Source organism: Prunus persica, chromosome G2, assembly GCF_000346465.2.
Source record: "Prunus persica cultivar Lovell chromosome G2, Prunus_persica_NCBIv2, whole genome shotgun sequence".
In the NCBI taxonomy this organism is placed as follows: Eukaryota; Viridiplantae; Streptophyta; class Magnoliopsida; order Rosales; family Rosaceae; genus Prunus; species Prunus persica.
Window position 1 is genome coordinate 20,111,713 of NC_034010.1, and position 16,743 is coordinate 20,128,455.

Here is a 16,743-nt window from a genome sequence, read left to right on the forward strand (position 1 = left end):
ACATGAAAGGAGATCATGCAATTTCTTTTTTCTTCCTTTATTTTGTTCAGTGAGTTTCAGAGTGATTGTGGCTTTTAGGTTGGGATAGCAGTCTCTGTTCATTCATGCTTATACAGTATGAAAAAGGAGAATCATGAGAGGCGCAAACGCAAAGACATAAAGGGACAAGTGTGTATATAATTGTCAATGAAAAGTGAAGTGAAAGATGTGTCTTACTCTTATTTAACATTATACGCTTTAACAAAGTTACTTGGTTTGGTGCATATATCAGATTCCAAAGTGAACTCTGGGTATATTTTGCTTATCCAGTTTGTCCGATTGTTGTGGAAGAGAATCAAACCCTTCCTATATGCTAATCATTTTCCTGCGACTTTGTTAGAGAAAGAGAGAGAGAGAGGTCTAGATCCTCATCTTTCCCGTTTTAGACAAAAGACATTTTGTAAAAGGCCAAAGGAGAGAAATATTTTTAAAATAAGTCAAATTTGACAAAAATGTCCTTATTTATTTTTAGATTTCCTAAGGAATCCTTTACATTTTGCCTGCCTTTGGTTTGAAAGTTGAGAGGTTTTTCTGTCTTTTTCTCAAAAGTGAAAGTTTTTTTGTGGCTAAAACCTAAATTTACTTTTAGACAATAGAGATATAATAGGAACAAAAGATTTAAATATAAATAAGTTAAATACAAAAATTTGAATCAACATGTCAAAATTGGAATGTAATTTATATGGCAAACTAGTCAAATGACTATATATCAACAAACAATAATTCAAGAACCAGACCTCTATCAACTTTTCAATAAAAAATAAGGTAGATATTTAGCATGTCAATATGTACCATTAATGTGAATTACTGTTGTAGGTGTTATATTAAAATTTTGGCCAAAGGAGGTCACACAATAAAAAAAGAAGTTTTGTGCAAAGTTGTATATCGTAAATTTTTGTGTGTGAGACTTGAAATAACTTTATTTTAAGGACATTTTTATACGACCCACTCCGCATTGTATTTCAACAATTCAAACCATCTATTTTTATAGGATACAATAATAACATCAATACGATAATCATAAGTAGTCATTCTTGTTTCTTTCGTAGGATTGGGAACTTTTAGGTGAGGCTACGAAGCAGGTTGGACTAGCGAGGAAGCTTGTCACGAGCTAGCTCAAATGACATATATATAGCTAGATATGTCACATTATAATATATATGGAAGATATTAGTGATGTATTTATAAATTTTGTGGAATTTGTGGTGGAAAAGCTAGCTGGCTGGTTCTGGTTATTGCAGACTTGCAATTAGTTGTACCCTAACCCTACCAAAACTCATATATATATATATATATATATGTGTGTGTGTGTGTGTGTGTGTGAGTGTGTGATGTCTGTCTTACCATATTGTAAAGTCCAACAGAGTGGTGAGAGAGTGAGCCGTGAGTAAAAACTGTCGTGTTCTGTTTTCCATGAGCATAAAAACATCACAAGCTCGGGAAAAAGCAATGCCTACGGAGATAAAAGACAAGGTTTCATAATGTACAAGTTCACATGACATGAATAATATTGGGCTCTACAGAGTGAAAAAAAGGAGTTCACATGAAGCTCGACAATTAATGGGTCCACTCCACTCCATATTTACAAATTATAATTAATGCTCTCTCTCTCTCTCTCTCTCTCTCTCTCTCTCTCTCTCTCTCTCTCTCTCTTGAGGGGTCAAGATCAAGCTGTCGAAGCAGCTTCTGTGTTTTTATACGTATATACAAGTTCTTTTTTGAAGCAGCATATGCAAGAATGGAATACAAGGTTCTACGTACTTGAGTTTGACAGGAGGAGGAACATTGTCACGAGCCCTAAATTAAACACAATAATTTTTACTTTAATGTGAATCCATTTTTTTGTTCCTTAGTAGGGCAGGCAGCATCTCACAGCTCAAGAATTCAAACTACAAAATAAGGAAGTTGTTATTCATACTCCAAAAATATTCATCATAGATCCACTCCATGGTTTACTGACTCATTGAGTATATATAAGTGCAAATTATAATTTTGCGTTTCTCGGTTATTTTGTGAGTTTAATATACATTGTTAATCCTTTTCTTTCTTTTTTTGGTTTGACTCTACATGTGCATGCTGAGTTTGCACAAATCAATAGTGTAAGTTCGATATAGTTCATGTTTTTTTGACATCTCATGTTTTTTTTTTTTGGGTTAATCGTTTTATTAGTCCTTAAATTTTGATCCAATTTGCATTTGAGTACCTCAATTTTTAAAATAGTTCCCGTAGTCTTTTTACTTTAGTTTCGTTTGGACAAATAGTCCTACCATCAATTTTGTTAACTTTTTCTGTTAAATGCAGGGGCAAAATAATATTTTTATATTAAAAAAATGAATAAAAAATCATATTTTTAAAATAACAATAAAAGAAAATCAAATAAAAAACCAACAAAAAAAAAAGTTTGAGGGGAGTAGAAATTGGAATAGAGGGGGAGGTGGGGGGAGAGAGAGTTTAATTTTAATTTTTTAGTTTTTAAAATTTTTTTATTCATATTTAATCAATTTTGATACAAAAATACAATTTTGACATTGCATTTAACAGAAAAGTTAACAAAATTGATGACAAGACCATTTGTTCTAATGAAACTAAAGTTAAAGGATCACGTGAACCATTTTGAAAATTACGATACTCAAATACAAATTAAGTCTAAATTCAAGAACTAATAAAACAATTAATCATTTTTTTTTCTTTTCTAATAGTAATGAAAGTTTGATGGTCATCATTTCCCTTTACAATCCTAGGCCTATGGTAGCTTTTCTAGAGTGAAAACAATTAGTCACGATCTAATGATATGTTATTAAACTCTCAATATGAATCGTGAATTATACTTTCCCGGTGTAGTCAAAATTAACAGTTTGACAAGACAATTCAAAAAGTATGGGAAAAGACAAAATTACCCAAAAAATAATTAAAAGTGAAGACTAATAACGGAGACAGTAGAGCATGGTGAGTCAGCAGAGAAAAGAGAAGCATGGGATTTGCTTGCTCACACATCCTTCTTAATTGATAGAGACACTCGACAACAATGAATCCAAAGTACTGCCATCCATGTTTGTGCCATTGTTTTTACCTATGCTTTTAGGCTTTTTGCCTTCCCATCCCCTGCCTTAAAGTGGTCTCACTAAAGCACCCATGGTCCATTTCAAAAACAATGGCATGGCTTTTCTGATTCCCAATTATTATTTCCAGTTTCCACTAACTACAGTTGTTTTCATCATGAAAATAAAAAATTACAGTTTGAGTTCATAATGTTCAATTGTGGATCAAGTTAAACTGCTGTTAATGTAAAATTTATATGTTCCTCAAGTATATATTTTGCTGCTTTTGCAAGAGTAATCAAATAGTTCATTGATGCTTTAGCTTTTCATAATTTTCGTAGTAGACAAAATCATAGCAATTCTTATGACCATAAACAATTTAGTAATCAGATGCAGATTGAAGTTCCTATTTGCCACTGCTAGTTTGCCAATGTCAAACATGGGCAGCCAAACTGTGCTAACTTCTAATAAGTATTCGGTTTGGTTTCCCGATTTTTCGGTTCCAATGCCCACTCCTAACTAATCCCTACAATGAATGTTAGATAAATTTTATTTTTCGGTGCTCACGAAAATATTGTTTTTCAATGGGATCCAAATGCTTATGGATGGATAGAACATTACATGTGTGGCCTATATTTCAAATGCAGGCAAACGAAATGAGACCATATAAAGTTCTTCAATAATTCTGAATCATGGATGATGAATTCACTGAGAACTTCATGCATTTTCTTTTGATGAATAAGATTTCCTTGTGTTCTTTAATGAACTGGTTGAACAAAAGGTGTTCATAGGGGCCATATATATACAGTTGTAGGACCCATTGATTCAAATTTAGGTGGAGGGCCCCATAATTTTGATACGCTTTAGCTTCCAAAAGAACTACATTACATAAAACACTCTCAAACTATCACATTTACATGAAGCAGGCATATCATGATTCATGTATGACGGTGCAACTCTGTTTTCACCTGCAAAGTCCACCGAGATTAGAAACCTCTCACTTTCAAAACCTAACTTCACTCTCTGTCTGAATCCAAAGTAGAAAATAAGCAGAAGATCAAAACTCACTCGGACACTCTCACCTCGAACTTATAAAATCCCACATTTTTCCACACAGTCAAAACAAAAGCAAAGCAATTTCCACATTTTCTACCATTTTCCCTCAAACCAAACACCCCTGTTTATCTTCTCAGACGTTATGCAGAGTCTTTAGACCACCCGTTTCACTTCAAAACCTCAAAAAGCCAGCACAACCCAGAAAGCAAAAGTTGAAAAAGATCCAAAATTTCCCACCAACCCACAAAAATTCCTCACATTATCCCTCAAACCAAACATGCATTTCACCTTCTCCATTCTCCTCCTCCTTCTCTTCCCCTCCCTCTGTTTCTCCTCACTTACTGAGCTCCCTGCTCTTATGGCCATGAAGGCCTCTCTGGACCCACAAAACCAGTTCTTGACTTCATGGACGCCTCACTCTGAGCCATGTAGTGGAGCTTTTGAAGGCGTGGCTTGCAATGAGCAGGGCCTTGTGACCAATATCTCTCTTCAAGGGAAGGGTCTCTGGGGCCAAATACCCCCAGCTGTTGGTGGCCTGAAGAGCTTGACTGGTCTGTATCTTCACTTCAATGCTTTGAGTGGGAAAATACCAAAGGAGATTGCTCGTTTGAACCAGCTCAGTGACTTGTACCTCAATGTCAATAATCTTTCTGGAGGAATTCCTCGTGAGATTGGTAACATGCCTAATTTGCAAGGTGCGTTTAAAAAAAAAAATCATTTTTGTTAAGAGTTGCAATTTTGTGCTTATGTTAGATTGAATGTTCAGATTTTTTTTTCTTTTAAATGTCTTGGAATTTCTTGTTTTCTTTGTGAAAATAAAAAGTTTTTACTTTTTGGTTCTTTGTGAAAATAAAAAGTTTTTACTTTTTGGTTAATGAATATAGAGGCAGTGAAAAGTTTTCTGCTTTACATCTCACATGGAGAAAAGTGGGTGCATTGAAAACTTTTGCTCACAGAAAGATTGCAAATGGATTTCGGGGTTTTTTTTATTTTTTTATTTTTTATTTTTTAAAATTCTGAAATTTAGAGGTTGAAATGGGTGCACTGAAACTTGAAAAGCCTTGTTGTATTATATCTTCCCTATTTCTTTTTCTTAATTCATTTTCTTGTTTTCTCTACTGGATTAGGTTTGAAGTGGTGTTGTCATTTGCATTTACCAGCTTTCTTGAGATTAAAACTAGAGTAATTATATTTTTTGCAAAATTATTTCATGTGGAATGAGCTTCAAAGGTCCTTAGCTCTATATTTAATTTTTATGGTCTGTTCAAGAAATGAATTTAAAACAGTTTTGGTAATCTAGCTAAGAATGGAGGGAAGGAAGAAAGGAGTGGTAATCTAACAGTTTTGAATCATTAGGTATTCAAAATTGGTTCTTATAGTTTGAATAGCATAAACTTTTCAGAGTTATTTGTAGAACCAGTGATTAAACATATTAGTTTAACCGAGTTTTCTTTGTTTGGAGTGTGCAGTTTTGCAGCTGTGCTACAACAAGTTGACTGGGGGCCTACCGACACAATTGGGAGATCTTAAAAGGCTCAGTGTTCTTGCAGTGCAATCCAATCAGTTAACCGGGGCAATTCCAGCAAGCCTGGGTGAGTTGGGGACGCTAACAAGGCTGGATTTGAGCTTTAATAGCTTTTTTGGTCCTATTCCTGCAAGATTGGCTCATGCTCCTATGCTTCAAGTCCTTGATGTTCGAAGCAATAGTCTCTCAGGAAATATCCCTCTAGGTAATGTGGTGTGATGCTCTCAACCAGTTAAAAACTTATGTTTAATTTTCTTTGTAAGAATTTTAAGTTGACCATTTGCATTTGTGGATGTAAATACAGCTCTAAAGAGACTGAATGGAGGATTTCAATATGAAAACAACCCAAGCCTATGTGGGGTTGGGTTTTCTGGCTTAAAAATTTGCACAGCTACTACTACTCGGAACCCAAACAAGCCACAACCATTTGAACCTGGTAACTTTTCTGCAAAAAATCTTCCAGACTCACCTACTGCAAAAGAAATCCCTGAGTCTGCAAATTTAGAGTCCAATTGCAGCCAAACCCACTGTTCAAGAGCATCAAAATCCCAACAAATTGGTATAGTTTTTGGTGTGATTGGAGTTATTGCTGCTTTAGCTGTATCTGGTCTCTTTGCCTTCTCATGGTATCGTCGCCGAAAACAGAAAATTGGGAGTACTTTGGACACTTCGGATAGCAGGCATAGTACTGACCAGGCAAAGGAAGTTTACAAGAAGAATGCATCTCCTCTCATCAATCTGGAGTATTCTAACGGGTGGGACCCGTTGGCTAAAGGTAGCGCTGGGTACTCTCAAGAAGTTCTTGAGAGTTTTATGTTCAATTTAGAAGAAGTGGAGCGTGCAACTCAGAGCTTCTCAGAAGGCAATCTGTTGAGGAAGAGTAATTTTTCTGCCATCTACAAGGGAATCCTAAGGGATGGATCAGTTGTTGCTATAAACTGCATCAGCAAGACAAGCTGTAAGCCTGATGAAGCTGAATTTTTGAAGGGATTGAAGATATTGCCCTCATTAAAACATGAAAATCTTGTTAGGTTGAGAGGCTTTTGTTGTTCAAAAGGCAGGGGGGAGTGGTTTCTTATCTATGATTTTGTCCCCAATGAAAGTCTGTTACAGTATCTCGACATTAAGGTTGGCAGTGGGGAGGTTCTTGAGTGGTCAACCAGGGTATCTATAATCACTGGCATTGCTAAAGGTCAGTGTATCTCTTGCTCAATAAAGTTACCATCATCGTTTTTGGTTTTTGCCTTTTTGTTCTTCTTACCATCAGTGTATCTCTTGCTCGATAAAGCAACAAGAACTCCATAGGAAAATTTGACATATTATTCCCTTCTATTACTTGGTACTAAAATTTGACATAATATAACTCCTCCTAATACTTGGTGTATACTGAATGTTTGACATATTTTGGCGGCAGGTATTGGATATTTGCATGGAAGTATGGGCAATAAACCTGCCATAGTTCACCAGACCATATCAGCTGAGAAGGTGCTTATTGACTCCCACTATAACCCCTTACTCTCAGATTCGGGCTTGCACAAACTCCTTGCAGATGATATTGTCTTCTCGATGCTCAAAGCCAGTGCTGCCATGGGATACCTGGCTCCTGAGTACACAATTACTGGTCGCTTCACTGCAAAGAGCGACATTTATGCATTTGGTATGATTGTTTTTCAAATCCTGTCTGGAAAACGTAAAATCACCCAGGTGAATCGCCAAGGGGCTGAGGCAGGCAGATTTGAAGATTTCATTGATGCAAACCTTGAGGGAAACTTTTCAGAATCAGAGGCAACCAAACTTGGAAGACTTGCTCTTCTTTGCACGCAGGAGTCTCCCAGTTACAGGCCGTCCATAGAAAATGTGGTGAAAGAGCTAAGTGGGTTTATCTGCACTTGATTTTCATATGGAGTTATTGCCACAATTTTCAAATCACTAGAGAGGTTTAGATGAAGCAATTAACTGCTGACTGATGGCTGAAGCTGTGTTTTCTTCTAATTATCGTGTCCGGTTCTTGATCACTGAAGTGTTCGTGAATGGTATGTACTGGTTTGCTGTAAGTTATGGCAGAAGTGATTTTGGTGGGAGGAAGCACCCTTTGATTATTTGTCTTTGTTGAGAGAGGCAAGTTGGTTCAATTAGCAAGACATTATTTGTAGTTTTTATGTTCAACATGTAGAAGCTGTTGTGTTCCAACAATGTCATTAGGTTGCTAGTGCATGTAAAGTATGAACTAAACTGTGAACTTCCTTTAAACTCAGATGTAAAATTGTAGATGGAAGCAAACTCAGCTTCCTAGTATTGTACGTTACCTTTGATATTTATAAACTGCCATTGTTGGAATTCTAAACAAGTTGCAACCATCACTTGTGAAATGGAAAATGTTTTGGATCAGAAATGGCTGGCTAGGAAATGGACAAAATGGTTCCAGTCTACAAAGCATGCCCAACTGTCAACTAATTTTTTTAATTGATTTCTTTCATTTGAACTTGGACACACATAGGTCCAATTTCATTGCTTTAGCTAAGGTTGTTTTTTTTGGGGTCTGAATGCTTTAGCTAAGGTTGCGTGTGAAGCCTTCTTGTCGTTTTTAACCTGCCTGGCTTTGTTCCTTTCCTTATCATTTTTCTTCCAAGAAGAAAAAGAGAGAGAATTAAGGGGGCCTCTGAATGCTGTAGTACACAGTACAGTTCAATCCACCCAGGTCCTTCTACTGAGGAAAAGGCTTGATGCATAGGTTCAGCAACAAATTCTAACTGACATGACATACCATGAAGTTCCTTGAAAAGGACTTGATTACGAGAGTCAAAATCAACTAGCTCTTACTCCAAGGATATTTCTTGTTACAAATATAAAAAGGAGCTTCTACTATTGACAACTCCAAAAGACTCATCATACATCCCTCGTGCAATTTATCCTTTGTGTTATTTGTTGGCGAGTCCTTACATAGTTAGGATTTTGATTCCTTATTTTATTAGAATTTTAGTTACTTACCAATTATTATTTAGTCCTAGTATAATAGAGATTTACTTCCTATTGTAATTTAGATATATTTACTATTTTATTTAAGATTAACATATTTTTGTACTTGTATAAATATCTCCATATTTGAGAAGAATAATATATTAGCATATCTTAGCAAAACTGAATATTTGCCCTACTTTGTTTGACATGGTATCAGAGCCAGGTTCCTAACCTGTGATATTCTCTGACAAATTGAGAGTCGTTGGCGTTCCTCATTCCTAACCCGTCATGGGTCTTCACCTTGCTGTAAATCCCCGTTTCTCATTTCCTTAATAATCAACATATATTTATTCTGCCTTAGCCATAACCTCATATTTAAGCAATTTTACCCTTGTCTCTGTCCTTGCCGTGTTTATGTTGAGTCATTACCTTTCTTTTTCTCTACCTATGCATGTTGCTGCCTTTTTTCTCTTACTTTTCATCTCTCTATGAGCTTGCTTTCTGTTAAAATCAGATTGAGCCCATGTTAGTTTTAGTCTCTTGCGTTCACCGCCGAGCCTCTCTTTTAAATGTATATCATATGGGCAACATGCCCCTTGGCCATTGATGGCCTGATTTCTTTCCTCTGTGAGCTTTGTCACCTCTCACCGAGCCATCTCAAACCTCTGCAAGCCTCGTCACCGCTCGCCGAGCCTTCTTCTAGATGGCCTTTGTCTCTTGCTTATTTGGGTGTTATTTCTCCAAATCTCGACTCTCATACATCGTTGGATTTGAGGGGGATTGACATTGCTGCTCATCTATTCCATTGCAATTCACCTACCTATCTATCATGGTTGATTGTCCGTGCCTGTTTCTCAAGTACCACTGATCATATGGCTTTATCGACCTATTCTTTTCAGGGGGAGAAGGGGAGTGAAGAGAAGTTGTCTATGCAATAATGTAAGTATTTGTCATTGTTATTGCTGCTAACTACTATGTCCTTTGCTGGTGCCAGTACTGTTGCTCATCCATGTTATGTCTCTTGCTGGGGACAATGTTATTGCTCTTGCCTATTATGACTCTTGTTGGGGACAGTGTTGATTACTGTTGATGATGCTTGTTATGTCTCTTGCTGGGGACAATGTTATTGCTTCTGCCTATTATGACTCTTGTTGGGGACAGTGTTGATTACTGTTGATGATGCTTGTTATGTCTTGTTATGTCTCTTGCTGAGGACAATGTTATTGCTCCTGCCTATTATGACTCTTGTTGGGGACAGTGTTGATTACTGTTGATGATGCCTGTTATGTCCATGCCTTGTTGCTATTGTTGTGCAAGTGCGTTGTATTGCTGTTGTTAGTACTAGTATTGTTGCTCCTGCCTGTTATGGTGCTAGTATTGTTGCTCATGCCTTTGCTGGTGTGTTTCTGTTATGGTCGATGTTGCCACCGTTGATGTTGGCTTTGCTTGCTTCGCGCTTCCGTTGATATGGTCATTGTTGTTGTTGTTGATGTGGCCTTGCCCTTTGCTTCTGCTTCTGCCTTACCTACTGCCGTGCTCACAGGGTTTCTGTGTTCTGCCATATCTACTGCCATACTCACAGGGTTTCGGTTTCTATGTTCTGCCTAATCTACTGCCGTGCTCACAAGATTTCTGTGTTCTGTCTTATCTACTACCGTGCTCTCAGGGTTTCTGTGTTCTGCTATGTGCCTTATTTTTTTACGGTTTGCTCTTGTGTTTTCGCTGCAAACTTTGCTTTAGTTTGTCACTTGTTTCACTCGTGGTTGACGAAAAGACATTCTCTACAATTGGTGCTTCTCAAGTATAGTGTTCTGTGACTCGCTTGTCAAGTTGGGCGTGCGAAATATCTTTGCCCAACTTGAGGGGGAGTGTTGGCGAGTCCTTACTTAGTTAAGATTTTGGTTCCTTATTTTATTAGAATTTTGGTTACTTACCAATTATTATTTAGTCCTATTGTAATAAAGATTTACTTCCTATTGTAATTTAGATATATTTCCTATTTTATTTAGGGTTAACACATCTTTGTACTTGTATAAATATCTCCATATTTGAGAAGAATAATATATGAGCATATCTTAGCATAACTGAATATTTACCCTATTTGGTTTGACATTATTAGGATGGGGATTGCATGATGACTCTTTGAAGTGCCAATGACAATTCCCAAACTGAATTTCAGGAAATATTATTGAAAGAAAAAAAAATAAAAAAAAAGGGAAAGGGTTGGGCTTAGATGTGGTACGTAAGTTGTACAAGTTGAAGCTGGCTTGGTAAAACATAACGGGCCTAAAGAATAAAAAAGACGTGCCTTGCTTTGCCCATGATCCATCCAGAGCCCAATCTGACTAACCACCCAAAAGCAGCTAGAATGAAAAACACTTTTTGATCGTTGACATTGACATGGTCAATTAATCTCAATCACAAAGTTTCTTAAAAAGGGATTAGATGCCATTTAAGATTAGGGTCGTCAGGTGGTTTAGATATTTATGCAAAACAAATAGAAAAACAGGGATTTGATCCTTTTGGGGTTGTTGTCATCCTGTTGCTTTCAAACATGACGTAGGTGAAGGCTCTTTTTCCAATTTACTTACTATTTCTAGTTTGTCTCTGTGATGACGAACAAACCAATATTTTTCCAAGACCTAATAATGTTTACAACAAATTACAGAAGAGCTTTGTGGTTTTATTATGTACGGAGAAAACTTACATAAAATGGATTCGTGTTATCCGTATATATATGTCTCTCATTGTGCGGTGATGAGAAAGATAAGCACATGGGTTATGAATTCGTGATAGTCAAATTTTCTCGTGAAGAGGATTAGAACTCATCGACTTTTATGGTAGAACATATATGTTGGCGTGACTTGTAGATATTGACTTACTTTCCTTACACACCAAGAATTCCTATTATAATTGTAATTGATTTACTTTAATTCCTGATTTCCTACTGTAAATAGATTTAGGAATTTACTATTTACTTGCCCATTCAAGTTTCGTTGTATTATAAATATGACCTCCTACAAGGAGAAGAATACACAGAAAATTCCCACAAACAAATATTCTCTCATAATTTTCATATTTTAGCAATATATTAAATGGGTAGACCAGTGATTTGCCCCATGAACTTGTACTTAACTTTCGATTGATTCCCTATACTTTTTTTATTTATATAAATTAAAGATATGAACTTCTTTTTTTCGCCAATTTCCTCATACCGTCTAAATGCTCAATATTTCATCCTATTTTCGGTTAAATCATTTAAAAAAATTATTTGTTTTGGAAAAAATTGAAGAAAAAGAGTAAACCTAATGCCAACCCCTTCCATCTCCTCCCACTCCCCCATGACCACCATCCTTTACTCCCAGACCAATCCCCCACCCCCACAGACCCTTCCTCCCACCTTCCCCTTATGTATTTTCATCCCCCAAACCACCACCATCCCCCTCCCCTTTTCCTCTTGGTTTTTCTTCTCCTCCCATTCCCCCATGACCACCACCCTCCACTCCCAAAGCAATCCCCTACCCACAGACCCTGCCCTCACCTTCTCCCTTATGTTTTTTTACCCCCTCCCCCTTGGGGTTTCGTCGTCTACACCTGCAGGCAGAGAGAGAGAGAGAGAGTATTATTTGAATCTTCTAGTTTTTACTCTATTTTTCATTTTTTATTTATTTTTAATGTACAAAATGATCATTTTGTCCTCATATTTAACGGCAAATTGGATGAAATGTTGCATATTTAGACGACAAGGGGGAAATTGGTTAAAAAAAGAATTTAATATCTTCAATTTTCTATATATAAAAAAGGATAGGAGGTCAATCGAAAATTATGTACAAATTTAAGAGGCAAATTACTAATATACCCTATATTATATTTATATTTTGGCATTTAACACAAGTTAGATTGATCAATTGTGCATTAGAAGGATTGTTGATTACATAGGAAAATATCTCATATCTTCTCAAAAGTTATTCTATGTGTTGAGCTAACAAACAAATTACGTTTACGTGGGGACAAATAGACAACAAAACATTTGTAAAAGTCACTTTTATATGCTTAATTCTAGTTGTTTATATGGTTTTTTTTAATAGTCATTTAAATTTAGGGTTTTCTTAGGCGTGCAGGTATTTAATTAATTTCTAATAATAACAAGGTTGACTTCAGTTTAGTCTATATATATACCCAGACCTGGAATCATGATGGCCGTACACTTAGAATGGTGCATATATAATATACATATATAGATATACGTCTACTTGGCTTAAATCAAATAGTAATAACGATGCGATCTTATCATTTTTGCATCACCAATTAATGTTTATTGTACAACCTTGTTGTTGATTAGATATATAATATTTCTATGGCAAGTTGAGAGTATATTGACCCAGTACAATATATTGTCATTATCTGTCCCACCTCCTCGACATTAGTTATGCAAGTTGCCTTTGTTTTATATATATATATATATATATATATATATATATATTATTCATATACCACTTTGATCCAAATTAATCTAAAATAACTAAGACTTAGTCATGTGTACTCTAGTGTGTTGAAGAATATGAGTGTAACATCAGAAATTTAATTAAATAAAATATTAAATATAATGAATGGTTTTATGATTAATAATATTGAGATTTTTTATGATAAAACTTCATACCTATTGAGATTTGTATGTGGTTAAGTTAGGGAGAATATCAGTATTGTTAGTAATGGGCCGCAGACCCCGTCTATCTAAAATTTAACATGGTATTAGAGTGAGTTGATTGATTGGACCTGAATTACTGGGTCTTTACCCTTACCTTTTATCAAACATGTGGTATTCACATGTTGATCTTGAAACCCCACGCCTACTGAGATTGGTAGATGGTTAAGTTGGGGACAATATCAATATTGTTAGTAATGGTCCGCATGCCAGTCTCTCTAAAATTTAACGTAATAATAATATTTGCCAGTTATATAATTAAGGGATAGTAATATCACACCCTCATATAGAAGTAAGCTATTTCTCTATTTAATTGTGCAATTAGGCAAGTAGCATCCGTTAAAAAATATCCCATTCCCAAGCATCCCAAGCAATGAAGTAAGCACTATTCATTAAGAAATATAATCAGAAAATACGGTAATTTTATTATTTGATGAGTGATGTTATTTATACCGTATATATTTGATATAATCCACATACGTGGGTAGGCCACTTGTTTAAGATGTGATCATCAAAATAATACAAATAACTTTATTATTACTTCATTATAATACATGAATTTTTTATTTTTATTTTTTATGTCTCCCGGACTATATAGTTAATTAACTAAATATGCATGATGTGCTTGGAAGATTTTGTTAAGGTATTGTTGTCCTTGAAGGTACATTACTAAAGGTGATATTTTTCGAGAGTGCTACAACGAATCATTGGGATTTATGATCATGTTGACTACAAATATAACAACCATCATTATCTCATCAGACATGAAAACATATGCCCACAAAAATACCTGAATTCAGCTCACCCTAATGCCCTGCCCTACCTACCTACCTACCTACCCAATCAGAAAGATGCCTTCACCAATCATGCTCAAAAATAGGGTGAAAACATTTTATATAGATGGATTCTGTAGAAATGGCGACACTACAGTCTCAGCTTGTTTATTCGTTCTACCATACCTACTAGCTAGAATTATATGTAAATAAATTCATTTCCAGGACTAATTCCATCGATGACCTAAACAAATGTGTGCGTATGTATGTTTTCACCTTTATTGATTAAAATAATTTAACACATGTTCAAATTACATTGGTTGTAAGGATGAGTTCCTCCACAATCTTACGGAACTAAGCTTTTACCTTGAAAACATCGATAGATATATTATTACTTTAAGAAAAATGTTAGGTTTATCACATTGTGTATATCTCTCTGATGGAGATGAGTCTCATTGTATTGGTGGGTTCCACCTCTATTAAAAAGGTGGTACGCAATATGATATTTGAAGCACATGATTCGGCTCCTTAAAATTGAAAAGGAGCACCTCTTTAAAACCAATGGGATTTTAATATTTGTCAAATTCTAGCAACATTAACAAAGTTTCAACAACAATAATTTAACACGTATCAAAACCACATTCGTCGTATCTCGTATGGAAGAACTGCTCATCAATCTTAAGGAGCCAAGCTTTTTTCATATAAAAATATGGTAAGTGTAACATTACCCTTACCTTAATTAATATTCAACGGTGCTTATGGACAAAATCTAACAAAAATTTTCTTAATTCTCAGTTGTTGCAACTTGGATCCTCACCAAAAAGTAAATTAATGCATGTTTATGCCGCCCAAAGCAATCTAGCCGTTGTTAACTTAACCTTATCCCGGATTTAGAACTAGTACGCCTTCTGGTTTAGGCATCTTAAATTATAATTAATTTAAGAGTCAAAATTATAATACCATACGTACAATTGTCAACTCATGGTGGTACATAGCACATAGAGGATAGGCAGGGAGAGGAGAAAAAGATAAGAGCCCTCAACTTGCAAACTGATGATCAATGAATTTCCAGATGACGCTATATATATATATATATATATATATGTTATTTAATGCCAAAATTGCACACGTCCTAAAGCCTCCTAACTGCATGTGTTCCCAAATGTCAACTCTAGCTTTGTTGTTTGTACCAAAAGATATAGCTAGGCGACAATTCTTTCTCTTTATCCCAAACCATATTTAAAACCAAATAAATATATCAAACACCTTGCTCGTATACTCCATTTGAATTTAGTTCCTCTTCTTCATCATCATCATCCTCTCTCCCTTTCTCTCTCTCGCTCTCTCTCAAACCATCCACACACACAGAGAAAAGAGACGTTATGAAGCTCATTTGGTCGCCAGAAACTGCCTCAAAAGCTTACATAGACACTGTCAAATCAGTGAGTAATTGATCAGATCTCTTGGTTATGATGTTATTATAAGCTTATTTTACAATTAATTAATTTATTGTTTACTAATTTTTCAGTGTGAGAAACTTAGAGAATCCGGGGTTCCCGAGCTTCTCTCTGCCATGGCGGCCGGCTGGGACGCGAAGCTGATTGTGGAATCTTGGTCCCACGGCACTCCAATAGCCACAAGTCTCGGCCTTGCCATGGCAGCACGCCACACGGGCGGACGACATGTTTGCATAGTCCCGGATGAAAGGTCGAGATTGGAGTACATAAAGGCAACGAGAAATGCCGGGGTTATGCCCGAAGTGGTAGTTGGGGAGGAGGCCACGGTGGCGGTGTTGGCGGGTGTGGATTTTCTGGTGGTGGATTGCAAGCGGAAGGACTTCACTAGGGTTTTGAGGAGGGCGAAGGTGAGCCCCAGAGGGGCGGTTTTTGCATGCAAGAACGCATGCCAAAGAAACTTTTCTGGATTCAGATGGCACGGTGTGGTTGAGAGGGGAACACGTGTCGTGAGGTCAGTGTTTTTGCCTGTTGGAAAAGGGTTGGATATTGCTCATCTAGGGTATGGTGGTGGAAGCGCTAGTGTAGGATCATCAATCAAGAAGGGTCCCAGCCGTTGGATCAAGCATATTGATCAAAAATCAGGGGAGGAGCACTTGTTTCGGGAGTGAGTTCTGAAGAACTTAAGGCGGCCAATATAGAAATGAATTGTTAAGTGCTTGACAAATAAATAATCTTCAAGCAGCTTAACAATTTACTTTTCTATTATTTTCAAGAGTCACTGTTATTGGGATTTAGGATATTCCAATGAAGATTTTGAAAGAGAGATCGCTATATGTATGTATAATATGTTGTACATACTTTTATAAGGCTACTTTTAATATCAAAGTCATATGTATATATGTACGGTATATGCCAGATATATTAACATATACAAGCCTCCCAATTCCCAAACTCGAACTCGCTATTGAAATAATAAAAATGCCAACGGATTTTAGTTTAGCGGAAAATAGTATTGACTTGTAAATTAGTGGTTTCAAGTTCGAATCTCCATAACATATTAGCAACGTGTGAAAAATCCCTCTCCTTCTTTCTAACTTGAGCAATAAATAAATAAATCCAAGCATGATCTTCTAATTTTGTCTCATCCATCTCGCATGTTGCTCAAGTCATACAATTTGTACCAATTTACAAG

General features: G+C 36.1%; 2 protein-coding genes across 2 annotated transcripts; both read left to right on the plus strand.

The window, feature by feature from the left end:
• On the plus strand, positions 3,989 to 7,980 carry LOC18785047 (protein NSP-INTERACTING KINASE 2). Its single transcript, XM_007219955.2, has 4 exons — positions 3,989 to 4,828; positions 5,603 to 5,863; positions 5,963 to 6,850; positions 7,073 to 7,980. Exons 1-4 carry the CDS (start codon positions 4,411 to 4,413, stop codon positions 7,549 to 7,551), a joined length of 2,046 nt encoding a protein of 681 aa, XP_007220017.1. The 5' UTR covers positions 3,989 to 4,410; the 3' UTR covers positions 7,552 to 7,980.
• LOC18786566 lies at positions 15,351 to 16,547 on the plus strand. Its single transcript, XM_007219704.2, has 2 exons — positions 15,351 to 15,536; positions 15,623 to 16,547. The coding sequence occupies exons 1-2, from the start codon at positions 15,477 to 15,479 to the stop codon at positions 16,217 to 16,219; spliced, it is 657 nt and encodes a 218-aa protein (XP_007219766.1). The 5' UTR covers positions 15,351 to 15,476; the 3' UTR covers positions 16,220 to 16,547.